The 16959-nt window shown below is 37.4% G+C and overlaps 1 protein-coding gene across 1 annotated transcript; it reads right to left on the reverse strand.

Annotated features, from left to right (window-relative positions):
* Positions 1 to 5450: 5450 nt before the first annotated feature.
* On the reverse strand, positions 5451 to 16959 carry LOC145099414 (putative nucleolar protein 5-1). The gene is made up of 11 exons (XM_079036990.1): positions 16804 to 16959; positions 15284 to 15322; positions 14963 to 15127; positions 14675 to 14875; positions 14533 to 14608; positions 7017 to 7276; positions 6617 to 6717; positions 6405 to 6570; positions 6200 to 6280; positions 6006 to 6115; positions 5451 to 5496 (listed from the first exon to the last, which is right to left on the reverse strand). The coding sequence occupies exons 1-11, from the start codon at positions 16957 to 16959 to the stop codon at positions 5451 to 5453; spliced, it is 1401 nt and encodes a 466-aa protein (XP_078893116.1).

The raw sequence follows: 16959 nt of genomic DNA on the forward strand, positions 1-16959 counted from the left end.
ATATTAGCGATATCTTTCTCGATGTAAGGAACCAGACTATCAACAATAAAATCATCATCCATCTTATTAAATAGTCAATTCTTCACAATTCATGACATGAAATGCACACTTAGTAGTTGTAGTAGACACCGAAAGGGTCAACACAAGCCGAATCAATCTGTCAACAAGATAAAAAATACTTGTTTTTCCCGTCGTTATCAAACCTTGACATACATCAACAATTAATGACAACTTTCCCGAATAATAGATGATCATTCACATAAGTTTCAAAGAGCTTCAACTTAAATTTTAAAACATCTATTACCTATTCGGTGAAATCAATGTAATAATTTTTTTTTACAAGTTTGCAACTAGAATAAAAAATTGAAGTGTTTATATCCCTCTTTCGGATCCAAAACAACACTATATTCTTATATCTCTACAATGTTTTCATTGAACCTTGTGTCAACTTCCTGTAACTATAAATCAATTGTTTCATTAATATATCAAAACGATAGTGATACTCAATAGTAGTATGATCTCCCTTCCTATTCCTATTGTTTATCCCTTCAAAATAAGGAACTTTGAAAATTAGAATATCAATATCATACTTCTTACAAAACTCAATGACATCATCAAGAAAAGAGTTTCATTAATTATCTCTAGGGGTTTCAATCAGTTTCTTTGTATGGGAGACCATTGTGATTGCATTTATGATATCTTGAGACTTTCGTTATAAAGATTGATAAAGAATATAGTAATTCCCGAATTGTTTTTGTAACATCTGGATCCTAAATGTACGAATAATATAAGTAAAATATGGATTTAACGGGGGATCATGATGTGAAGGAAGCACCCTCACATCATGACATGATCGTGATATACGGGTTGGGTAATTGAAGTGTCACAACATGACACTATAAGGGTCACGACGTGACACCTGATAAAACGTAAAACCCTAATTTAGGACTTTTCAGCCTATTTAAAGGAATTGAGGGGCTAGGGTTTCTTTCACCCCCAGTCTCCATCACATCCAAACAAGAAAAAGGAAACCCAAATCCTTCTCCTCCATTTTTGGGATCATTTTGGTGCTTGCACTTACTTTTGAAGGAAGAAGGAGCCATTGATAGATTTGTGAATGCACTGGCTAACTTGGAGCTTCATTTGAGTAGGTTTAGACATTTGTAAGTGTCCAATATCTAAACTTTCTTATGCTAGGTTGCTAGATCTATAGTTTTGTCCTATTTTCTTCATGTATGAGTTAGTTAGAATAGTGGGATCCCATAAAGTTGGCAACTTTATGGATCCTTGAGGTCCTATGTTTATCATATGGTTCAGATCTAGAAATTGAATATGTTTTGGACCCTTTCATGTGAGCTTTGGTTATTTTTTTTTTTTCATTTTGAACTAAAATAAGATCTAGACATGCATTAGACATGTATGTCCATAACATATCGATTTTTAGGTTCATTTTAGAGTTTATAAGACCCTATGGAAAGTTGGAATGCATGGGTTCAAGGATTAGGGCTGAATGCATCAAGATGTCCATTTTGCGTGAGTCACGAAATGACCATTTATTGGTCACAACGTGGAGAAGAGACTTTTCCCAATTGTTTTGGACTGGCACTGTCATGACGTGAGGGTATGACCTTTACGACGTGACAGTGGCTTGGATCAACTATTATTGGAATTAAGTTTGAGTTGAATTGTGACTGAGTTGGGATCGTGTAACAACCCCAAATAAATTAGATTTCGTCCTCAAAATCATTCCTTACTATCCCTGGCACGCTAGTCAGCTTCGGCAATTCGACCACAACCCAGATGCGGGCCTAGTAAGCACGTCGGGCATACATCAGTCTTCCAAAGATGCAACTGAACCCAACCTTAGCAGGTTTCCTAAATTCTGATATTGAACAGATCCTTTATCAACCTAAATGTATCCCCTGCAGAATATCCACTTCTACTCTTCCCGGAATCTCAAATCTTGAATTAGTCTGATTCCATGACAAACCGCCCATACTGAACCACTGCTAATTCCATTTCACTTGTCTTCCAAACTGTCTACCTAACTTCTAGGTACCTGATGTCCCTGTGGAAAAAATAGAATCACAGACCATTCGCTGCTGCAGGAAACTTTTTACTTGACCAAAGGGATTTGATATTCCTTCAATAAAAAGGTCATCCTGCCGATAACGATTCCATGAATATAAAGAACATTGAGAGTCAATATGGGAGTTAAACCTTCTAGCACTAAACAAGTCACTACTTCCTTAGTTGTTGAACAGATACGCTTTTGCTATAATTCTGAAATCCCATCACTTTCCTAACCTCCATTCATGTGGACCCAAGATGAAACATAATCAAAAGAGTCTCGAACAAAACCAACTCGGTACCTAACTTATAACCGGAGATCCAAGGATATACACTTGCATTTCAACTAAAATTTTCTAATCCACTGCATCCATTCGCTAAACCAGGATATAAAATCCCCAACGACCGCAGAGACTACCAGTCTCACACCTAGTCTGGCAACCAGGTTCCCGAGACTCTAACCGTTTAAGCTACCCTAGACCATGTGCCACACGATGCCACTCCTTGGCGACATAATCATCCTACTAAAACCATAATCCAATTTCTTGACCCAACCGGTCTCTACCAGGTCTCACCTACATTTCCATAATCATATAAGCCTCGACCACGGGTCTCACCCACTCTATACAAACGAATGGGCCGCACCCATGGGTCTCATCCCAACGAGAGCTACACAGGCCCAACCTCGCCTCGAATCTCGATGGTCTTCTTCCCATAACATAGATAAATGCTCTCTGACCCTACTGTCCGCCTTGCCCAATGCACGAGCTGATCCTCCTTCATACTCACGACCACCCCAATGATGGTCTACCTCAATATGGTGAACACTACGATCCCATCGCATACCTACAACAATCCCATACTATCTGCCAATCAAGTGAATGCTATGACCACCCTGCGGTCTTGTGACATGTATATCCCACCATGGTCATCACCCATGGTCTTACCACACCTCTACCATAACAACCACAATAATGTTGAGTCGAACACACATCCAACTGAATCCCAATCAGGTGTTCGGGTTATGCTTCGAACCCCAAAGCCTTCATTAAACAAGAACAGGCGACGAGGCTCTAACACAACCCTCAACTTAGATCCATCCACATCCCTACTATCCATCACAAAGAAGACGCCAAGAAGTTGTTGGAAGTTTCCTAAACTCCCAACATACACAATATTCAATCCAGACGACCACTTGAGTCGTCTTCCTTCCCGATTGGGATGTGAAACTCACCCTAGATTCACACCTGATCTAGCTAGCTTCCGGAAATCTGAACGATTCTTCCCCACTTGGATTTGCCAAAGCTCTCCCAACTCACAAAATTTGATGTATTTCCAATCCATCTTACCTCCTTAAGTCCTTCATGCTGGTGACAACGACCTTAAACCTTGCTCTAAACTGGTGAATCTTCACTCCAACTTCCCATCCTTAGAAGGATCTCTGAATTCTAACGATTTTCATCCCTTGCGATTATAAAATTCCCCTAGCACTTCCAGTAACCAAATAACTCATACAACTTCCACCACCATCTTCTTGCTACCGCTCCATCACTAGCAAAGGTAGTAATTAAACCCAAAGGTTCTTCCATAGACGACTATCGATCCTACCAGAGAAAATGCTAACACGAATGAACTTTGACTTCATTGGAGAACTAACCAGCTAATATGACCATTGACCTTCCAAACGCTACTCCTGAATTGCCCCGATCAAAGAATCGGAACAATATCTGAATGAACTAAAACCCGCTCAACTAGATACGACCCACTAATGACTCTTGGCATGCAAAATGACATATAACAATTCTTGATGATATAACCCAAGAAATACAGAGAACTAAACCAAAGATAATGCTTACCTAAACCAATACAAGATTCTAAAGCAATATGGATACTGATAATAATCAAGAAGAAATCAAGGATTACATAACTGCAATAGCACCTAATGAAACCCTGTCCTCCTCTGACTGACACTGTAATGCTCGGCTCCTCGTTGCTGGGGCTCCTGCCCTACCCCCATGATCGTCAGTGATCCTCAAAGTAATTGGAGCAGGTCACTACTACAAAACCAACCTTTTACGACCCGCAATGTGTATCATAAAATGCTCAGACGACACGTAAATACGTGTCAAGGAAGGACCTGTCAAAACGAAAGACAACACACTTTTGCGTGTCATCTATTTACGACACGCAGTTACGACACACATTTACGACGCTAATTTAGAACACACAATGTGTATCAAGGAAGGCCCTGTCAAAAAGGAAGACAACACGCATTTACATGTTGTAACCTTGCGACGCATGTTTAGGACACGCATTGTGTATCATTAAAGCCCCCGTCTTAAATGAAGATGACACGCATTTTCATGTTATAAACTTCAGCAACCATTTACGATATGTATTTACAACGCGTCTTTACGATACTCATTTACGCATAATATAAAATAATGGAAACAAATATATACCAAAACAATCAATTTCATCGAATAACATCATGTCAAAAAAAATTAATGCATTGGTATTAAGGGGATCTGATTATACATTGTTATAAGAGGTTTTCTTTAACTATATAACCTAATACTACATTGCTATTAAGGGACACCTTGTTTTAGATATCATGTAAAAAAATTCTCCATGTCAAAAAATTGGCTATTTTCCACCGGGTGTAGATGGAAAGTAATGAGTTGAACATTAGTTGAAACAAAAAAAAAACTTTTATTAATCACACAATTGACAACATTTAGATGTATATCAGAATGCATATATACTAACATATGTGATATAATATGTACGCTCCTGTAAAAAGAAAAATAGCAAAAAACAATTTAAGGAATAGATTGTCAATTATAATGAATAATAAAGAAATGCCTCTTACCAGATGATCCAAGAACTTCTCCAGCTTATCATTGAGTGAAGGCAATTCGCTCATATGAAATTTACTCAAAAAATTTTGCTATTGAATGCTATTTTCTATTTCAGCAAAAAGAAAAAGAAAAAAATGAAATAGATTTTCTAACTACTTGTAAGTATAAATTTGTAGTAGAATCAAGATGTACGCCATACATATTATCTCGGTCGTCAACTCATCATCAATAAAGCCAAATAATATTTCCTTAAGTTTAACCATCACTGCTGACCGCATATAATCATCATTAGCGATCTGCCTGAACAGGTCTGCATATTCCTTTCCTTTGAAATCATTGGCCATGTCTAATGCAATGGGGATCATAAGTGGCAAAAAGTCAAAACCAATAATAAAAACAAACGTACCTTACTGGCAAGCAAGAATGGTGGCCACTGGACAACTGGAACATCACTTGTAGATCAAGTCTCACTTGAAAAATAAAGCAAATATCAACAGAACATCACTTGTAGATCAAGTCTCACTTGAAATCTTTAGCCATGTCTAATGCATTCGGGAAGTATTTGCTGAGAGCCCAAACAGTTATATAAATCAATGAAAGTAAAACTCAAAACTTTTCTAGTTTTCATAATCCTATTTCTATCAAGATAAAAGGACAGTGATAAGTTTCTTTCTAAAGATCGATCATCTTTTGTGGTCATATGTCGCTTCTAAAGCAGACCTATACAATGAGAAAAAAACAATCCCTTTTACAACAATCAACAGAAATGGAACTGCTTCATTCGTTCAACATGTGAAATCATCAATTCACCCATGGATATTAGTATGGATTCTATGACTTAAAATATTTGATAAGCTATTTTGTCATTTTGACTTGTATTGTGTAGATGGGTGCATCAGCTGTGCTTTTTTTGATAATTTTGTCAGAAGTTTGTTGTGGTTCGGACATAAGCATGGGGTTACCTCATGAAGAAGGATTCTGGCAAAAATTTGCTGAAATTTTTGCCAGGTTGAGGGAGTGAATTGGACAGCTAAGGATTGTCTTGACTTTGACCAATGGCTCAGAAATCATTACCTTTTTCTAGAGAAAAACTCGTCATTAGAGGCTTCTAAGTCATTCAATAGGATTGTACCTTCTGAACCAATTGCACAATACAAGCAGCTACTTATTAAGGTGTTAGGAATCTACAATATATTTATAAAAAAAATGTGGTTATAAATTTTATAATTACAAAAAAATTAAAGCGTTTATAAAAACAATAATTAGACCTGATATTGACGATCTTGGAATGCTCTCTTTGTGGTGCTTGCGTTTTCTTTGACAGTTTCCTTCAATTGGATAGCATTCACCTATACATAGAATTGAATGGAATAATGAAATAAGCAAGGGAATGGAAGGAGTCATTCCATTACAATTTCATATGAACTTCACATTATATATTTGTATAAAAGTTAATTGATATCGCCTTTATACGATAAAGAGGAGCAATAAATACATCATTAAACATGAAGGAATCATTGTCACCCACTTCCCTTCCTTGTGGAATCTGAGAAAAACATCAACAATATCAGTTGGTAGGCTATGGAAAAGACATAAATGCAGCAACATAGGCCCTTTCTGCCCCAATTTTATGAAGAACCTGAAAAATGATAAAAAATCAATGAAAGTACAGTGTTGTTTCTTACAAATGTGTTTTTGTTTTGTTGTTGTTGTTGTGATAGAAATTGGGTGGGTTCACCTCTTGACTACCAGCATCACCAAAGTATACAGGAAGGTCAAGTGAAAACTTTAAATATTACTTCAATGTCCTTATAAACTTGAAATTGCATATATATATCTTTCTAAAACTATAAAATTATCATATATATGCAAACTTCAATTTTAATTTGGATTATATTAACAAAGTTAATGGAATTAACAATGAAACAAGATCCAGGTTTAAGGAAACCACAGAACTTGATGAGGAAACAAACATTATGAGGAGTAAAGGAGGACTACAGCACTATAATTCTTTACTGATAATACCAATATAGATAACTTGAAATGTATATAAATAGTATATATATTACCCATAATATTAGTTACTTTAGGAGTTGCATGTTTAGTTTCCAAATCCCTAAATAATTTTTCTGCTCCAAGAATTTGCACAATGATTCCAGGCTGTTTCGCAAAGTTTAATAAGCTGCCACCATGGGTAATTAAGTGGCCCCCCACAACTTCTCCAACAAGAGATGTTAGATTTGGAGCAATTATGTTCATTATGCTTTTTAAGTAATTGTATAGTTGAGCTCTATATTCTGAAAGAGAAAGAGCTTGATCATATAAATCTTTGATGTTGGTTAAATGTAACGCCTGTGTTTCCAGGCTAAGCATGGATGCAATGATGTAATAGTTAGGGTCAACAAATGTAACTTAGTTTGAAGTAATAAAAAGGAATTATTATGTGAATTATGTGATTTTATGTGCTTATATACTTGTCTATAAAGATATAATAAATCAAGAATGAAAATCATCATAAAAAATAAAAATACAGATAAACCCGATATCTATGAAGAAAGTTGCAGTGGTCGTTACAAGGATTCTGGAGATATAAAGAACACCAAAATACGAGTTATAACTAAGAAGTTATGACCCGTCGAAGTTTCGCGACAAAACCAGCAGGACGCTGCGTGACGTAAAAAGTGAGTTTACGATAAAGCGCTTTCTAGCCTTAACAATCTAAACAAAATTTGTATCATACATTAATGCGACAGCGTGCATAAAAAGAAAGCCAAAATCTGACTTCGTATGAGGAATTTATGATTTTTCTAAGTTTCGGCGTACCGGTATGCAGCCCGAAGTTTGAATAGTAGATCGACCGATTTTTAGCCGACACAACCTAAACAAGAATCAAATGTCTCGTTAATAGTAGTTCAAGGGTAAAAAGACAAGCGAAAACAGACGTCGGATGAATAAGTTATGGATTTTTAACTGGCTTTTCTTGTCCCGTCCTGTTAAAAATATAACTTTAAAAATAAGGTAAAAATTAGCCAACGAAATCTAAAGGAAAGTTGTAGAGTACGGTCCCACCTACGCGTGGATATAAAGAATGTTGAAACGGAGCTCTTATGCGAAAGTTACAAATTTTAGAAGTTGGGATTGGAATTTGCGAGCTCGATGCGAGGCTACACCCCGCGTAGAGAAGGAACACCTCGTGTACCGGAGTACGCCCTGCGTACAAAGAATGAACACCCTGCGGTCGCTTTTCCTTTTGCGGTCCGAAGCGTGTCACGTCGCCTCACCGAAACTAGGACACCAGCCTCTACGCGCAACGTACCACCGAAGGTACGCCCAACGTAATGTGAGGCCTCCCATCTATAAAAGGTGTGTGAGGGCTGTCGGATTTCTCACACCTTTCACCACTTCTTTCTCTCTCTACTCTCCCTCTCTAGACTCCCTAAACCCCCGTAATTCCTACGGAACCTCCCTAGCACTAGAAGAAAGCCCTGGAGCGCCCGACGACTCCGAAAAAAGGCGATTTTCGGCTCAAAAGCTCTGCTCCAGCGAATCCTGGTTTTTAGCAAAAACCATTGTAAGTGAGATACGCCTACCCTACTTTAAATATAGCTTATGTTTAAATATAATCTCGTTATTATGAACCTATAAATAAGATTTATTAGCGATTCAAAGTCGTTATATGATTGAACTACTTACAGGGGAGGTGTCTAGAATGGTCACGTTGGGTTTGGTTGTTGGATTTTAGAAAAGCTATATGCCGAAATGGTCTTGCCTCCTAAATGTCCTACCTTGCTGATCCTTACTTGATAGATCATGAAGTAGACTCTAAGTTAAAGATGAATATGGACTAATAATTAGTCGCAAAGAATATTAGACTAAAATCTAGTGGTAATAATACAAAGTTTCGTCAAAGGAAAATAAATTAATACAAGCAAAGTGCTGTCTGAGTTCGGAATCACCACCTTAACAAGTGAATACGTAATTACTTTCATCTTACACATAGATATGAAGTAGTTTATATAAATTACGTGTTATGTGTGCATATTATCTATTTACTTGATATCTATGTTGGATGAACATTTTATGCAAGTTTTAACTGATTTAAACTGTATATGTATCTTATATCTAAAAAACTATTGGGGGTAAGACATGGGTAGATTAAATAGACGACGTGTGATAAAATGATGAGATGTCTTGATGTTTACGGTAGCGGAGTATAGATAATGACCATTGACTATTCTAGACAGTCCTGTGGAACGCTAGCAGGCTCGCAACCTGTAGGTGTTTATTTAAACTTAGTGTTCGCCAACAATACTCCATCCCCCTTATGGTTTCCTTATTTGACAGAAATTGCTGAGGAACCCCCAAAGCAGTGTTGTCACCCCGATGAAAATCCTTAGGCTAGGTCCCTTATATTAGATGCTTTATGAACATAAAGTGAGGATAACGGGAACAGTTAATCAAGTTTGTTTGGTTTGATGAAATTAATAAGCGTATTATTGGGGGTAGAAAACCTTATGTGCTCACCAAGCTCCCAAGCCTGACCCACTCAGTTTCTTGTATTACAGGTAGTGGCAAAAGAGCATAGTTGGATGACTTGACGAGGGATTATGGATTATAGGCTAGTAGATATAAATAAATGTTGTAAGGCCTATGTTGGTCTGTTTATGCTTTTGATCTGTATCAAACATGACATCCCGAGGTTTTAATATAATGAAATACATTTCTTCCGAAATGATTTGATAAATGTTTATCACATTTATCTTTTGGGAACAAATACCACAACACTTTTCTATAAAAGGTTACTCTGATTTCAACCAAAGCATAAACAAATTGGTCTTTTCTGGCCGTGAAAATGGGGATGTCACAGTTGGTATTAGAGCATCAGTTTAAGCAAACTAGAAATTTGTAGGATTTTTAAATTTAAACTTAGAATGCTAAGCGATGATTGTGAGATGAGTGTCTACTATATTTTAGACGCGAGCACTAGTTTATTTTAGGAAAGATGCCTAATATTCTTTTATGTGCTAAATTCTTTATGTTTTCCTTGTATGCTATTATTTGTTTGTATCTATGGTCTATTGTCGACCAGATCTGGAAACCTTACGTGTTGATGATTCTAAACGTTCGACTACGATATTAGAACTAGCATTTAACGTTTCGGAGAGACAAGGAAGATTTAAAAGTCTATCGTAAATAAAGATATAAATTCTCCTACTTTTGTGTGTAGATCAACATGGCAAGAACCCGAAGTGGAATCGGAAATGCAGATGGGAACAGGAATCAGCAGCCTCGTCCCCAAGTGATTAAGGAGGTGCTGATAGTAGAAGCTGCACCTGAGCCAGTCACGATGGTTGGAGTACAAGCCATGACTCGGGCTATAATGGCCGAACAGAAGGAATAAATGAGGCAACTGTTACTGAATAATAAGGATGAACCTTCAATGCCCGTTGAATACCCCGAACTGAATGATGGAAAATCAGAGGAGGGAAACTACAGTAGGACCGTTGGTCACGCTGATCCGCCAGTGGTTAGGAGAAATAACCAGGAGGACGGAGTCGAGAGAAACGGATGCAAGTATAAGGAATTTACAACTTGCAAGTTGTCAAATTTCACTTAGAAGGAGGATCCCATTGGATTAATGGATTCGCTCTCAGAGATGGAATTAGTCTTCATGACATGTGGTTACAAAGGCAAGCTACAAATCACATTCACAGTGCGTCAGTTTAGAGGTGGCATTGTTCGGTGGTGGAACACCCTGGGGAAGACCCTAAGCCCCAATGAGCCCTTGCAACTAACTTGAACAGAGTTCTTAGTGCACTTCAAGCACAAGTATTGCTCGGCCCAAAACCTGATCGAGCTATAGAACCAATTCCTGACTTTGAAGAAAGGAAGCATGTCCATTGATGAATACACCAACAACTTCACAGGCAAAATGGAGTTTGCTTTGCGCATTGTCCCAGACGAGCTAACGAAAATCGACAAGTACACAAAGGGACTTCCATGGGAGTATGCAATAGGGATGATATTTAGAACTGAAAAACCAGACCGGAACCGAAATCGGACCTGAACCGGAACCGTTAGAACTAGAATATATTGAACCGGTTTCGGTTCCCAGTTTAAAATTAGCTTTATCCGGGTTCTGGGTAATCTGGGTTTGGGTCCATCGGGTCCGAGTAAACGCGATCTAAAAAACGAAACCGATATTAGGAACTGGAATACATGTTAGGGTCGGAACCATTTTTTATGAAACGTTTAAAAAATGCGTATCTCATTTGTTTCAACTCCGATTGACATGCGGTTTTTTCGAACATGTAGTTTAGAGCTTGTACATGATTTTAGACTATAAATTTGAAATTTTTAGTTTTATATTCATTGACTTACAATCACCTAAAGTCGAGATATCAAAGTTGGAAGTTTTTAGTTTGTCAGTTTTTTTGTATTTGGTGAAAGTTTTAAAACATGCATATCTAATTCGTTTGAAGTCGGATTGACATGTGGTTTTTTCCAACTTATATTTTACAGTTTGTACATGAGTTTAGACTATAATTTTGTCATTTTTGGTTTAATATACAATATTTATAGTCCTCCAAATTCGGGGTATCAAAACTAAAAAATTTCAACTTTTCAGCTATTTGGTTTTGTACTTTGTATTCTGTGAAAATGTTAACATATGCATATCACATTCGTTTAAAGTCGGATTGACATGTGGTATTTTGTAGAGTGTATTTTAGATTTTTTACATGATTTTAAACTATAATTTTGTTAATTTTGGTTTCATATTCAATGAGTTACAGTCCCCTAAAGTCGGGATATCAATATTAAAATTTTCAAAGTTCAACCCACTAAGTAGTAAGTAATTATCATAAAATTCTGGTTTTTTGGGTTTTCCAGTCCTAAACCCACTTTATCCGGTTCCAACCTAGCCACTTTTATTTTTCCGAGTTTTCCGGTTCTAGACCAACTTTACCTGGTGTCGTACCCGGAACTCAACCGGAATTGGCTCTTATATACTGGTTCGGTTTCCGGTTCTACAAAAACACGTTAACCGGTTCTAGGTTTTCTGGGTCCAGTCCCATCCGGTCTGGGTTTAGACCCTATCTCATCCCTAGTATATGATGGCAGTATGCCAGGCACCTACTCTGTAGGCAGCAATCTGGGATGCCAAGTCTGTAGATGAGATGATCATGGGAAGAGCCGCCAACAAGGTTGAGGTTGGCGAAAAGAGGAAATTTGAGGGGTATGCAAGGCCCAATAAGAAAATCAAGTTTGGTTCAAGGAAGTTTGGAGGAGGAGGAGGAAGTGAAGCTAAGTGGTGTGAGAAGTGCAGAAAGAAGCACTTCAGGAAATATAGCGAGGAGGTGACTTGCTACAAGTGTGGGAAGACAGGGCATCATGCCAACGAGTGCACCGCCAGCAATTGGGTGTGCTATGTATGTAATGAAGAAGGGCACATTGTTATGGATTGCCCGAAGAAGAAGGAGGTGACAAGGTCCAATGTCCCACCAAAGCCAAATGCTAGAGCTTTCCAGATGACCCTGGAAGCCGCAAAGGATACAACAGATGTCGCTTTAGGTACCTTTCTTGTAAATGGATTTTCTGCCAATATATTGTTTGATTCCGGTGCGAATTACTCCTTTGTATCACATAAATTTGGTGGAAGACTAGCATTGTGTGTATATAAAATTGATGATGCCCTAGTTGTAGAAGTTGCTAGTGGCAAATGCATGCCTATTAGCGATTGCATTAAGAACATCATCATCGACTTAAACAGAAACGAATTCAACAAAGATCTGCTACCCATTGAGTTGAATGGTTTCGAAATCGTTCTGGGAATGGATTGGATTATCGCTAATGATGCCGAAATACTATGCAGGAAAAAGATAGTAAGAGTAAACCCACTCGGGAAAGAGTCATTTATGTTGTATGTGAACAAATGTAGAGTGAATTCTGGAATCATTTCCCTAATGAAATCGGAAAAATGTTTTTCCAAAGGATGCACATCATACCAGTAATTTGTGATCGATGCTAAGAAGGAGAAGAAGGAGATGCAAAGTATACCAGTGGTGTGTGACTATCCGGGAGCCTTTCCCGAAGATCTTCATGGATTACCACCCGATGGACAGGTAGAATTCCGAATAGACTTGTTACCATGAACGATACCAATAGCGAAAGCACCATACTGACTAGCACCAACGGAGGTGAAGGAGCTGATGACACAACTTCAGGAGTTGTTGGATAACGGTTTCATTAGACCTAGTTCATCCCCCTAGGGAGCTCCGGTGTTATTCATAAAAAAAGGACGTAAGCATGAGGATTTGTATAGACTACAGAGAGTTGAACAAGGAAACGGTAAAGAACAAGTACCCATTGCCAAGGATTAATGACCTATTCGATCAGTTGCAATGTTTGAGATATTTCTCAAAGATCGATCTCTTGTTAGGATATCATCAGCTGAAGGTGAGAGAGCAAGATATTGAGAAAACTTCGTTCATAACGAGATACAGACACTATGAGTTATTGGTTATGTCATTTGGACTAACCAATGCTCCTATAGCATTCATGGATTTGATGAACAGTTTGTAAACCTTTCCTCAATAACTATGTGATAGTGTTCATAGATGACATTCTGGTTTACTCAAAGAGCCAGCAGGAGCATGGCAAGCACCTGCGAAAAGTGTTAGAAGTTCTAAAGAAGGAGAAGTTGTATTCAAAGTTCTTCAAATGTGATTTTTGGATTCAAGAAGTCTAATTCTTGGGTCATGTGGTCAACCAAGAAGGAATAATGGTTGATCCAGCAAAGATTGAAGTTGTGATGAAGTTGGAACGACCAAAAAGCCCCAGGGAGATTCGAAGCTTTCTGGGATTAGCTGGATATTACCGAAGGTTTATCAAAGGCTTTTCTTCGATAGCTGCTCCATTGACAGCGTTGACCCGTAAAGGAGCTGCATATACTTGGAGTGAGAAACATGAAGAAGCCTTCGAGAAGCTAAAGAAGAAGTTGTATGAAGCACCGTTTCTTTCTTTACCTGACGAATTTGAAGACTTCGTAGTCTATAGTGATGCATCAAGAGTTAGGTTAGGTTGTGTTCTAACCCAGAAGGATAAAGTGATAGCTTATGGATCCCGAAAACTGAAAGAGAACGAAAGGAACTACCCCACTCATGATCTGGATTTGGCAACGATAGTATTCTCCCTAAAGATATGGAGGTATTATCTCTATGGCACAAAGTGCAAACTTTTCACTGATTATAAGAGTCTCCCAAGCCCGACCCACTAAGTTTCTTGTATTACAGGTAGTGGCAAAAGAACATAGTTGGATGACTTGACGAGGGATTATTGATTATAGCCCAGTAGATATAAATAAAATGTTGTAAGGCCTATGTTGTTCTATTAATGCTTTTGATCTGTATCAAACATCACATCCCGATGTTTAATATAATGAAACACATATCTTTGGAAATGTTTTGGTAAATCTTTATCGCATCTATCTTTTGGGAAAAAATTACGCAACACTTCTTTTTAAAAGGTTACTCTGATTTTCAATCAAAGCATAAACAAATCGGTCTTTTCTGGCGGTGAAAATGGGAATGTCACATTAAATCAAGTTCAATGACTTCTGTTCCCATGGATACTACAACTGATTCTTTTAGTTCTGTTTCAGTCTCTTCTAAAAGTATCTATTATATAACAGTTTAGTGTGTAAATTAATATAACTTTGAATAAAAAAGATAATATTTAGATACCTCAGAGAAATCAAGTTCTGGAGCATTGGTTTGATAACCCATAAGCTTAATAGCTTTGGCATAAAGAATGTTGTCTGAAACTATCTTTGCAAGCTCTAGAAAATGCCAACCATACCATTCTTTAACTTTCATTGCATAGATATTAAGTTCTTTATCAAAATCATCGAGATGTCCAATAGCTTGAATGATTATTGTATCCACCTGTATAAGAATCATGTTTTACTATAACCATTAAACCTAATTAGAATAATAAAGTAATAATATTTGAGAAGAAAGTCAGAAACTAACCTTATCAGGGCTGGATTTTAGTTTGTATCTTGACAAACTATGAGATAGCCCCAAGCTCATTGGAGCTAGATCTTCTAATCCTAAACCAGTTATGAGTTTAGTTAATTGACTTATGACTCCTCTCATAAAGTCCATAATAGTTTGGTTGTGAATACAATAGATTTGCTATGAAAATGAATCGATTTGAGTGTTAACTGAACATGTAGAAAGTTAATATTGGAAAGAAACAACTATTCTGAGATATAATATTTAGAAGAACTTCCTTCTTAATGTTGGGGGATTAACAGACAAGATTCCCAATCACACCAACCTGAGACATACCATTCCGAAATCATTCCTATATATAACCAATCTTATCAGCTGAAAAGAAACAAAAAAGTGAATTTAAAAACTAGAACTAACTGCTTCATAGTGGATAGTCAAGAACAGAAAGTCAAAAAAAAAAACAATGATAAAATAAGAAACAAGCACACCCATTTTGTATCTCGAATAGTATAGTCCTATCTCTCATTTAAGTTTGGCTAACATGAAACATATCTCGAATTAACTACCTAACTTTTTTCCTCCCTATAATTTGTGCATTATAAACTGCTTGGAACTTTGTGCATTTTCGTACAATGCAAACATAAATTAGCTGAATGATCATCGACCAATATAAAGTTCATCCGATAAAACTTGGAACTAAGCAAAAAAAACCCTGATTATCATAATTGAAACTGAGATCCATGAAATACAAACACAAAAACCCTAATTATCAAAATAGATCCACTAAGTCGATGCAAGCAGTAGCGTGAGAAACATAATGTGAAGATGTAAAAGCATAAGATAGATCGAAAGAGATCCAATCTATATAAAGAGGATAATGCCTACCTAGGGTTATGGAATGCACCGACTTTGTTGGCGTAAACTGGGACTTCATCACCAGATGTGTATTTGTGATCTGAGGCATCCAATTGAACTTCTTCAACGCAAAAATCCACTAGTAGCGCCACCAGCAACCATCGTACCACCAACATTTTCTTCTACATCTTAGACGTCTGATACATTGGACACCAGTAGATGCGATCTTTACATGTATGTCAACATATATTAGGTACCTTATATACTCCAGAAATGTTTGTTAAAGGGGGTTATCATGTAGTTTTTCGAAAAAATTAACTTTAAGATTAGTCTTGTTTTTAGGATAATGAATGATGATGTGGGTTGTTGGTGGTGGCGGGGGAGGAGAAGATAGTTTCGATGAAGGTCACAAATATGCAGCAAGGAAGAAGGAAAGGGTAAGGGAGATCTAGAGGAGAGAGTGTGCGGGGTACTTCAAAATTTTAGAATTTTTGAGGATTTCTTTTTTCCCCTTTTAAAAACACGCATTTGAGTTAAAAACTATAAAGAGACATTTCTAGATGACACACATTTAAGGTATGTGCCCTCCGTGTTTGTAATTTTTTTGTTGGACACTAATTTTAGGGCACGCACAAATGTCTGTCCTCTATTCTTCAAATTTTAGAAAGCTTACATTATTTTTACAACATACAAAAAATGCGTATCGTAAATCAATGTGTGTCATTGAAGGGTTGTTTTCTTATAGTAGGTACACTCACTACTCCACCCCTCAACATCGGACAGTTGACCTTCTTATGGCCACCTGATCTAATGACAATTGAAACATCATCGGCCTGTCTCTCAATATCCTCCCTCATGAGTCCTCCCATACTGGGCACAACGGCCCCGACCCTGATGGCCTCCCAAACAAGAATCCTGAGTCCTGGGCCTCTTCACCTAGCCCACTGAAATCTGAGTCTGCTTTGGCTTCCTCTTCTTAAGATGCTCCAAATCAATCTCACGCTCTCAGGCTCAGCAATCATATCATTCAGGGTTTCACACCTTGATAAACTCACAAACTTCGTGATGTCATCTCTCAACATGTCATGATATCTCATTTTCTTCATCTCTTCTTCCAATGCATATTGTGAAACCAACAAAGCTCTCTCCCAAAACAT

Source organism: Lactuca serriola, chromosome 4 (assembly GCF_051521515.1).
Source record: "Lactuca serriola cultivar US96UC23 chromosome 4, Lser_US96UC23_V15, whole genome shotgun sequence".
NCBI classification, from domain to species: Eukaryota; Viridiplantae; Streptophyta; class Magnoliopsida; order Asterales; family Asteraceae; genus Lactuca; species Lactuca serriola.

Excerpts from the sequence above, each read along its gene's own strand:
- LOC145099414 (XM_079036990.1), bottom strand. The coding sequence starts at position 16,959 with ATGTTTTGGGAGAGAGCTTTGTTGGTTTCACAATATGCATTGGAAGAA. Across the intron at positions 7,277-14,532 it reads AACAGAAGTCATTGAACTTG|ATTTAACCAACATCAAAGAT; the intron begins ATTTAATGTGAC and ends CACAGGCGTTAC. Across the intron at positions 5,497-6,005 it reads GAGTTTTTCTCTAGAAAAAG|CAAATACTTCCCGAATGCAT; the intron begins GTAATGATTTCT and ends TTGGGCTCTCAG.